Consider the following 9,922-nt stretch of genomic DNA (forward strand, 5'->3'; position numbering starts at 1 on the left):
AGGATTCAGATGATGTTTGCAGGATGCTACCTTGGAAAACCCCAGGAAAGGGTATTTGGGTTCCCCTCTCTGCTTTCTATCAACTCTCTGGACTACCCACAGCTACCCAAACTAAAATCCACAAGGATCTAGAACTATGAATTCACAACTATCCAAAAATAAGAAGTAAAATCTTATAAATGGAGCTGATAGTTCATAGGCATTTGTGACCATTGAAGGAGATTATGTTTGTAAAGTGCACAAAAGAGCAAGCAGTAGACAGTGATGCCCTGGGGGTTAAATGTGCTGGTGAAGGTTGTCATTCGGTAAATTACCAGTCAGAATATTGGCAAATTAGGCTCTAAATCTATTTAAAGGGTAGAACCAGTGGTGTTTGCCTCTGCATTGGGGTAAGGAGTGATACAATACAGTCCAGAGGAGGGACCAGGGTTTTGACTTGAGCATCTGGGAGTCTGGGGCCACCATCAACACAACAGTAAGGGCTGGAGAGAACAGAGCTGGCTTGGGGAACAGGAAAAAGAGTTCAGCTGGGATGAGTTTGGAGGTGCCGAGGAGCCATGGCAAGCAGGTCCAGAGCTGATGGAGAAAGATACACAGGTGAGCTTGCAGGAGAGAAAGGGACCCATAGCTCAACCAGGCCTGCCCAGGATTTGAAGCCTGAGAAGGGAATTCTGCAAAGGAGACCAGGATGTAGCCTCTAATGGCACAGTAAGGAAGTCAAGAGCCTGGGCCCTAATCTGCCCACTTGTTCAGGGATTGTCCTAAATGCCTTGGATCAGAGATGGGCTGAGATTCTCCCTTGGGATTCCTGCCCATCCAGCTGCCCCCCTCTTCCCTGAAGAAGTCTCTTCCTTGTGCAGAAGGACCCTGGTTTGGCCACAGGAACTGTCTGCCACCCAGAAAAAAATGCCAAGCCAAGCACTGGGGAGCAGTGTCCAACATCCCCTCCTGGGTCACCTCCTCCCTCCGAAGTCATCACGCAGCCTCATGGAGGTGGACATTTAAAATGGGCTCATTTTAGTTTGGGGTCTAGTTGTCGTTTGTTGCCAAAGACCTTTTAAGTATTGTCATTTACCATGTGAAAAGCTGTAGTTTCTCGAATTTCTTCATGCTTTCTCTTCTCTTCTGGCATGCACCCTGCCAGTCCTTTTGGGTTAACTTCATAATGCTTTGTTAACTGGAGCCCTAGCGACTAGCACAGAAGTAGCATCATGTTTTCAGAGCTCCTCCACTGGAGATGCTTGATCCAGGACAGACTTACCAAATGTGTATGGACTCCCTTTCCAGCGCTTTGGCCAATAAAGCAAGGAGGCAGTTTGCTGCTTTGGTAATGGTAGGTTTCTGGCTCAACCAGAATAGGCTAGTTATGTTGCCCCAGAAGCCACTCCCCAATGCCCAATGTCAGGACAGAGGCTTCATTCCTGTTCTTACTACATGACTGAAGGGTGGCTCAGCTTTTGTATCCTTTCTCTGGCCACTAGGTGGAGCCTTAGTGGTCACCATGGGAGGAGTAAACCCCAATGTGGAAAGTTGGAATCGGCATTTCAAGCTGTCCCTTGGCTCAAGCAATCTGATGGAATATCTGACTCCAAGGTGGTTTACAGAGGGGCCCTCCTGCCATCTCCCTTACATTCCACAGTTCCAAGAAGGAGAGGCACCCACGGACCTAATTATCACTGCATTTGGTGCTCTACTGTGACTTCTGTCAGTCCTACAAAGAGGTTTCTAGCCCACTAATCTTTCTTTCTTACTCTAATACATGCACTTAAGGCTGTAAGCTTTCCTCCAAGCACTGATTTGGCATCATTCAGTAAATTTTCTAGACCCACTATTTCAGGAGGGGTTACAAAGTGGTAACTTCCTCATTCCATGATTTCTTCTCTGTTTATAAACTGGAACATTTCTCTCACTTTTGTCTACCACAGGAGAGTTGGTTCATCAAACATTGGATAAATGCCTGGGTTCTTTCCCTTTCACTCATGTTCAAAATAATGAATTGCTTTTCAGCATCTTCTAAAGGCAACTATTAAGTTTTGCATTTTGCATATTTTCTGCATTACATTTTGTGTATAATAGGTTGAGACATATTTATTATGTGTGCCAGTGCATTTAAATAATCGATGTGCAGATGGACCCAGTGTGCACTTCTGGTGTCCAGATTCGACATCTTTCTTTTACTGATTTGGCTATCTTCCTTGCTTTCTAGAATGAGAAGTTGCCCCCAGTTTATCTTGTCACCTGCTAACCCCTTCCTCCAGGGTGCCCAGGTTCTGTTTACATTCAAGAAATCATACTGAAAGAAACAGTCTTGGTACAAAGCATATTCATTGATACTGCCCAGGTGATTGTTATTTATAGGTCTCACAATGGGGTAGCAAACTACTTTTTAGGTCTTTTTTTTTTTTTTTGGTGCCGAGGATCGAACTCAGGACCGTGCACTTGTGAGGCAGGCGCCAGAGCCACTGAGCTAAATCCCCAGACCACAAACCACTTTAAACAGTAAGATATTCCTATGTATAATTCAAAATTTCAGTTTTTCTGAATTAATCTCAGCATTCCCACAAAAAACCAAAGTTCCCATTACCAAACTAATTATTATTTTGCTTTTTACACAAAACACTCCCTAAATATAGAATAACACGACTAATACTGCCACTGCCAACAAGGCTCATTGAAAGCAGCTGGAATTTTTACCGTATTTATGGAGATTTTTATGTCTTCTCTTGTGATTTGGTAATTCCTGACAGTAAATTAATGTCTCTTTAAATAATTTGAAAGAGTTTATCTCTGTTAATGCCTCTTAAGAATATTGAAAGAATATTGCTCGAATTTTCGGGCATCAGGGAACAACTCAGAGAGACATTCCCCAAGGTCCTGAGTTTGGGAACCAGCCATTGTCTCTGTTTCCTGTCAATTTCTCCAATGTTTGCCAGGCTGGAGTGGAGGACTGTGAATGGAGACTTGAAGTTGATGACGCTGCCATAGGCCAAGGGGCTGGGAGAGCATACTGTAGAGGGGTCTGGGTGTGCAGCCATCCTACATGTGGGTGTGGTGGCTCCCCCTCCATTCCCAGCCCTGCCACACTGGTGAAGACTTAGGGTTTCCTCCTGGGGGAGGGTGGAAGAGAGGAATCGCAGTGAAATGGGTTTGGTGCCCTTAGAAATGTGTGTGTTTACCGAGGTAAAAGGCCTTTGTAAAGCGTAACAGAGAAAATCAGAGCAAGTCAGCTGCAAGGACTTCCCAAGGGGAGATGGCAAAGTGGGCCAGGAGGAGGGGAGAGTCTGAAATACCCAGGAGCTTTCCCAGCCTTGGGGCTTCCACTGGCCTGGCCCCAGGGCCGGTCCTGGCCCCAGCAGGCCAGTGGTGACAGGACATGGGCAGAGAAAATTCCCAGGAGAGGCAGGGCTGGATGTGGAGGGAGGCTTGAGGCACAAGTGACCTCCAAGCCTCATCCTAGCAGGGCTCAGAGCCTCCCGTCAGCATCAGTAGCCTCACGAAGACCAACACCCAACAGGAACAGCAGAGCCCATAGCCGTGGTAGTGATGGTGAACAGCAGAGAACCGAGCAAGACACGTGTTTCACTTTGTGGTCATAATGGTTTTATGGGTTTGCAACATTCAATTTAAGATAAAATAGGGTGTGGCCTGCAGTGAAGCTGCAGGAAGTCTTTGCCCACCTGATTCCCAGTGGGACACCAAAGGAGGGTCCTCCTAGAGCAAAAGACAGGCTAGAAAGTGTTCAGGAGCTCTGGCTGCTGAGTGGAACAGCACTGGCCAGGACATGGGCAAGGGATGATGGAGCCAGAGTGTGACTTGGGAGGAGAACTTGTTGGGAGAGAGTGTGTGAGTGGATGGCCTCCACCTAGGAAGTGGGAGCCAAGGCTGGCTTCATCCCACAGGGAGGAGGAGCCTTGAATTGTGGCCAGTGCAGCAGGACTCATCTGAGTTTAGACCTCAGACCTTACACTGGCAGCACACAGGGACACAGCAGCTGGACTGGGAACAGCAGGGCTTGCAGCAGCTGGCTTCACAGCAGCAGGGCTTGTAGCAGGTGGACTGGCAACAGCTGGTCTGGGAACAACAAGGCTTGCAGCAGCTGGCTTCACAGCAGCAGGGCTTGCAGCAGCTGGACTGGCAACAGCTGGGCTTGGAACAGGAAGGCTTGCAGCAGCTGGCTTCACAGCAGCAGGGCTTGCAGCAGCTGGACTGGGAACAACAAGGCTTGCAGCAGCTGGCTTCGCAGCAGCAGGGCTTGCAGCAGCTCGACTGACAACAGCTGGACTTGGAACAGGAAGGCTTGCAGCAGATGGCTTCACAGCAGCAGGGCTTGCAGCAGCTGGACTGGGAACAACAAGGCTTGCAGCAGCTGGCTTCGCAGCAGCAGGGCTTGCAGCAGCTCGACTGACAACAGCTGGACTTGGAACAGGAAGGCTTGCAGCAGATGGCTTCACAGCAGCAGGGCTTGCAGCAGCTCAATTGGCAACAGCTGGACTTGCAGCCCCCACAGGAGCCACAGCTTCCCTTGGGGCACTCACAAGAGCTACAGCCTCCCTTGCATCCCCCACAGGAGCCACAGCTCCCTTTGCCACAGCTGGAGCAGGGACAGGCTGGCACACTGCAGCACACGGGCTTGCAGCAGCACACGGGCACACAGCAGCAGCTGGAGCCACAGCCTCCGGAACAGCCAGAGCAGGTCATGGTTCTTTTGGTGGAGGTGGAGAGGTCAGAGGAGCAGGTGGAGAGGGCGGTGTTCAGGTGTGGAGCCTTCTGGCTCTGGAGCCTTATATACCTGCCCAGGTCCCTCTGAGCACTCATTCTCTGTGTCGTGGCTGTTTACACATCTTTCTGGGGTTGTGTTTGTTTTTTTCCTAGATTTCAGGTTCTTGTTTGCTCCATGCAGCACTCACTTTCCTTGGCCCCTTCCTCATTGTCCTGGAGCCTGAGACTCACCTGACCCGCTGCCTCTGCTTTCCCCGTGTGACACATGGAGGGTGTGTTCTGGGAAGCTCCTCCTGATTTCTCCCTATCTGGTCTTCCCAAGTGCACAACTGTATTTCCCTTGAAAATATGATCTTGTGTAAATAGTTTCTCAAGCTGAACTTTTATCCACATCACTAGAACTTTTATTGAAAAAATTATTATTTCTTCAGCCTGGGTGTCTGGTGGACTGCACATTGGTTAATTCCTCTTGTTGTCTTCAGGACACCTGGCTGCTCATGATTCTTGTGAACGATTTTTACAACTTCAGCACAGTGACTATTTATTAATCTTCATTAATTTCATATGTGGAAAGGGGTATTTCATGTATTGCTTTAATTTCTGCAATTATCTGTGTACTGGGCGTGGTGATGCACACTTGTAATCCCAGCACTTGGGAGGCTGAGACAGAAACATTGCCAGGAGCTTGAGGCCGTCCTCAGCTCCATAGTTGTTCAAGGCCAGCCTGAACTGCATAGTAAGACTTTGTTTTGCTAAAACAAAGCAAAACAAAATTATCTGTGTGACATTTTTACTATCATATAGATTGTATTTTCTTTGACATCTGTTGCTCTGTACATTATTTTTAAATTGATGGAATGAATTACTTGTCCTAAGTATATTTTCCACAGTTATTTATGTGTCTTTAATTTATTATATTTTTATAATTACTTGGATTTTTATTAATATTTTGTTATCCGAGGAATGGAAGTCAGAGCCTTGAGTTTCTGGGCAAGTGCTCTACCTCCGAGCTACACCCCCCAGCTGGTGTGTGACTTTTTTTTTTTTTTGGTAAGGGGGATTGAACTCGGGTCCTTGTGCTTACAAGGCAGGGTCATCTGCTGCACCCTGAGGCCAAACAGAAAGTGGACAGAGCACCAGGTACTGTAGCTCTGTGTGGGAAGCCAGGGGCACCTATTTTCTTTCCCCCAAAGTAGAAGGTTGGGGCAAGACTGCCAGGCCTGGGAAGGACAGAAAGAGGTGTTCAGATAAATGTACACCACAGAAGAGAGGGGAGGGGAGGGAGAAAGGAAGAAGGAAGCACGGAAGGAAGGAGGGAAGGAGGAGGAGGAAGAAAGAAGGGAAGGAAACAAGGAAAGAAAGAGGAAGGGAGCAGGGAGTAAGGAAAGAAGGAGAAGGGAGGAGGGGAGGGAGGGAAGGAGAGGAAGGAAGAAAGAAGAAAGGAGGGATACGCTAATGTAAATTAATACATAATCCTGTAAACAGAAGTAAATTTACTACAAATGGTTGAGATGTAGAGCAAATTAAAAATGACATTTAAAGGGCTCACAGATGAAATGGTAAAATTGAAAAATAAGAAGGGTGAGTGGAAGCTTTAAGGAAGGAAATAAATGGGCACCGGAGATCAGTAGAGCTGGAGTGGATGGGCGAGGGAGCAGCACAGCGGAGGCGGCCGGGACGGGGCTGCTGACCGCGGAGCGCGGAGTTAAGTCCCCTCCCTGCTGGGGAGGGAGCCCCCGCCGGCAGGTCCAGGAGTCTGCTGAACCCGGCACAGTCCTTCAGCGCTTGAACACCACGACCCGCCTGGCTCCAAGCGCCAGAGCTGGAAGCACTTGGGAGAAGCCGGCGCTTTCCTGGGACCCAGACCCCCCACCCCCACCCCCACCCCGTGAAGAAGGACCCGGGGAGACGTCCCCGTCTGGGCCACTCCCTGACTCCTGAGGGCGGGCCCCAGCGCTCACAGGCGGTCTTGCCCTTGCTCGTTAGCCCAGGCTTTTCTTTTTTGTTGTCGTAAAATTCTTTTATTGGTACATTGTAGGTATACAACACAATTACATTTCTCATTGGGAATTGTACCTTTACATAATGCACCTTGGTTCTTATTTTTTCCCCATTCCTAGCCCTCCCTTCACCCCCTCCACCCTTCCCTATTTACAAAGACTTTATTTCCATTTTTTCCATTCTCAGCATTTTTCCTTTCCCTTCTTTCCTTTCCCCTGCCCCTCCCACTACCCCTACCCCTTTGGACCTTTTCTTCCTATTTTGCATTATCGATTATTCATTCTAATCCTTTCTATAGCATCCCAGGGCTTGCATCCCAGAGCCGCTGCCTTTTCTCTCGCAGAGAGCAGATCCTTGGAAGGCTGCAGGCGGAACCGGCGGGGCCCCACAGCGACACCTCGCGGCGGTGGGGTGAACAGCAGGGAGACCCTGTGCCCCTGCGCAGAAGCGACACTGAGCATTTAGAGCCTTTCTCTAATGGCCAGCCATGCTGAATATTTTTTTACTTTATTTTTTTTTCCGGTACCGGAAATTGAATTCAGGATCTCGTGCTTGCCAGGCAGGCGTGGCACCACTGAGCTACATCCCCGGCACCTGAAAACAATTTTTTAAATGTATTTATGGTTATTTATACTTCTTCTGAAGAACTGTCCGTTTCATCGTTTCACTTGGCCGTTTTTGATTGGGTCGGCGGGGCGGTCTCGTTTTTTGAGTTCTTTGTATATTGTAGATATCAGTCCTCTGATGAATAGTTGGCAAAAATTTTTTTCCTATTCTGTAAGTTGTCTCTTCACTGTTGTCTCCTTGCTGTGCAGAAAGCTTTTTAATTCAATATGATTCCATCTGTTGATTCTTGATACTATTTCTTGTGCCATTCAGGTTCTCTTCAGGAAGTCCTTGCCTTTGCCTGTGTCTTCAAGAGTTTTATCTATTTTATCTTGCAGCAGATTGAGTGTTTCTATTTTAATATTTAGATCTTTGATCCAGTTTGATTTTCCCTTCTAAGTATCTTCTCAAAAGAGCTAAGGCCATCCTATCACAGATCGACATGCATACCCACGTTTATAGCGACACAATTCATAATAATTAAATCCTGGAAGCAGAGTATATGTCCATCAACAGATGAATGGATAAAGAAAACATGGAATTAATACACACTGCCATAAAGAGGGAGAAACTTGAGTCATTTGCAGGAAAATGGGTGCACTTTTAGACCATAAGTTTAAGTGAAATAAATCAGACACACAAGCTTAAATATTGCATGGTTTCTCTTATATGAGACACCCAGATTATAAATAAAGAGCAAGATGAAAGACAGATAATGGAAAATAGGGGGATGGGTCTTTTTCAAAGGGGAAGGGGACCAAGGGATGGGGGGAGAGAGAGGAAGGGAGGGACAGGGGATGAAAAAGGGATTGAGGTGAAAAAGGAAAGAATCAAGGTATGTTCCGTACATGTGCCAACTCCTCATAAGGAATGCAATCATTATGCAGTGCAAATGTGTATTAATAAAAAAGGAAAACTGGAAAAAATACAAAACTAGGCAAAATAAAATTTAAAAAGAGATTTAGGGCAGCTTGCACTACAAAGGTCTTCTCTGTTGGCCTGAATCAGGTGGCTGTGGACACCCTATATTTTCTCTGCACCCTCCACTGGTTGACACTCTGCAGGACTGGAGCTGCTATAAAAAGATGTCTGTTATAGGAAGAAGGTCCTCAGAGTGTTGATCATCTCAAGCAAAGGAACCAGCGGGTGTGAGAGCAGAGCCCAGGTCCCAGGGCCTTCATAAAGAGCCCCTGGCCAGGGCCTCACATCCCCAGCTCTTCCCACATGGGAAAGATAGCTTTGAAAGATGTTACTGGGAGAGATGACCCAGGAGCCTGGGGCTCAAATCAACTGGCAAGGCCACAGTTCCTGAGTTCCTGTTCTCCCTGTGCCTCCAGCCACCCTAGTGAAAATGGGGTCCCCTGTTGGGCCCTTGCTGGTGTTTGTTGAGATGCAGCATTCCACAGAGACATGGTGACATCTTGGGAAATGAAGACGAAGTTGTCATAAATCACAATGCAGAAGGAAATCTCTGGACCAGTGGCACAAACAGGAACCAGGAAAAATGATCCTGTGTCCAGCCAACACCTGACCTGGGCAGGTATATAAGGCTCCAGGGCCAGGAGGCTCCACACCTGCACACCTCCCTCTCCACCTGCTCCTCTGACCTCTCTACCTCCATCACCAGAACCATGACCTGCTCTGGCTGTTCCGGAGGCTGTGGCTCCAGCTGCTGCTGTGTGCCCGTGTGCTGCTGCAAGCCCGTGTGCTGCTGTGTGCCAGCCTGTCCCTGCTCCAGCTGTGGCAAAGGGGGCTGCGGGTCCTGTGGGGGCTCCAAGGGGGGCTGTTCCTCCTGTGGGTGTTCCAAGGGGGGCTGTGGGTCCTGTGGGGGAGCTAAGGGGGGCTGTGGTTCTTGTGCAGGATGCAAGGGAAGCTGTGGCTCTTGTGGGGGATCCAAGGGGGGCTGTGGCTCCTGTGGGGGCTGCAAGTCCAGCTGGTGCAAGCCATGCTGCTGCCAGTCCAGCTGCTGCAAGCCCTGCTGCTGCCAGGCCAGCTGCTGCAAGCCCTGCTGCTCCCAGTCTAGCTGTTGTGTCCCTGTGTGCTGCCAGTGTAAGATCTGAAGCTCTGTCCACAGACTTGTGGCAGCCTGCACTGATACTGGTACCCTTGGCCTTGTCCTGGGGCCCATGAATGTTCCACTGCCCACTGACTTCATGCTCTTCACTCTAGAATTTCTGAAACATGTTATTAGGATGTATAAAACCAAGCATGCCTGCCAGGGATTTAACTCAGTGCTTTCGCTGCCTGCTGTGCAAGCGCAAGGACCCAAGTTCAATTCCCGGTATCCAAAAAAAACAAAACCAAGGATGCCTTCTCACTGATAGGGCCTTATCCCAGCTCCTTACCCACATCTTCTCCAGCCACCCCTACCCTCCCTCTCATTTTAAATGCAAACTGGAACTATTAGAAGAAATGTTGGGAAAATGTTCATACAGATTTAGTGTGAGGGCTTCCCTAAGAAAGAATTGACAATCCAAGAAGCATGTTAGGTAAGCATAAAATCATAGTTAAATGGATAAGATTATTGCATGTATTATTCAACTGTTGGGTGGGAATATCCATCCAAGCTGCAGTAGAGAACTGATGTCTACATCAT

General features: G+C 48.2%; 1 protein-coding gene across 1 annotated transcript; it reads right to left on the reverse strand.

Moving 5' to 3' along the window:
• Positions 1-3,534: 3,534 nt before the first annotated feature.
• Positions 3,535-4,945, reverse strand: LOC147829535 (uncharacterized). The gene has a single exon (XM_087205534.1). It carries the CDS (start codon positions 4,813-4,815, stop codon positions 3,955-3,957), a length of 861 nt encoding a protein of 286 aa, XP_087061660.1. The 5' UTR covers positions 4,816-4,945; the 3' UTR covers positions 3,535-3,954.
• Positions 4,946-9,922: the final 4,977 nt, after the last annotated feature.

Source organism: Heterocephalus glaber, unplaced genomic scaffold, assembly GCF_053883595.1.
Source record: "Heterocephalus glaber isolate CG9 unplaced genomic scaffold, H.glaber_assembly_v1.0 deba00000594, whole genome shotgun sequence".
Lineage (NCBI taxonomy): Eukaryota > Metazoa > Chordata > Mammalia > Rodentia > Bathyergidae > Heterocephalus > Heterocephalus glaber.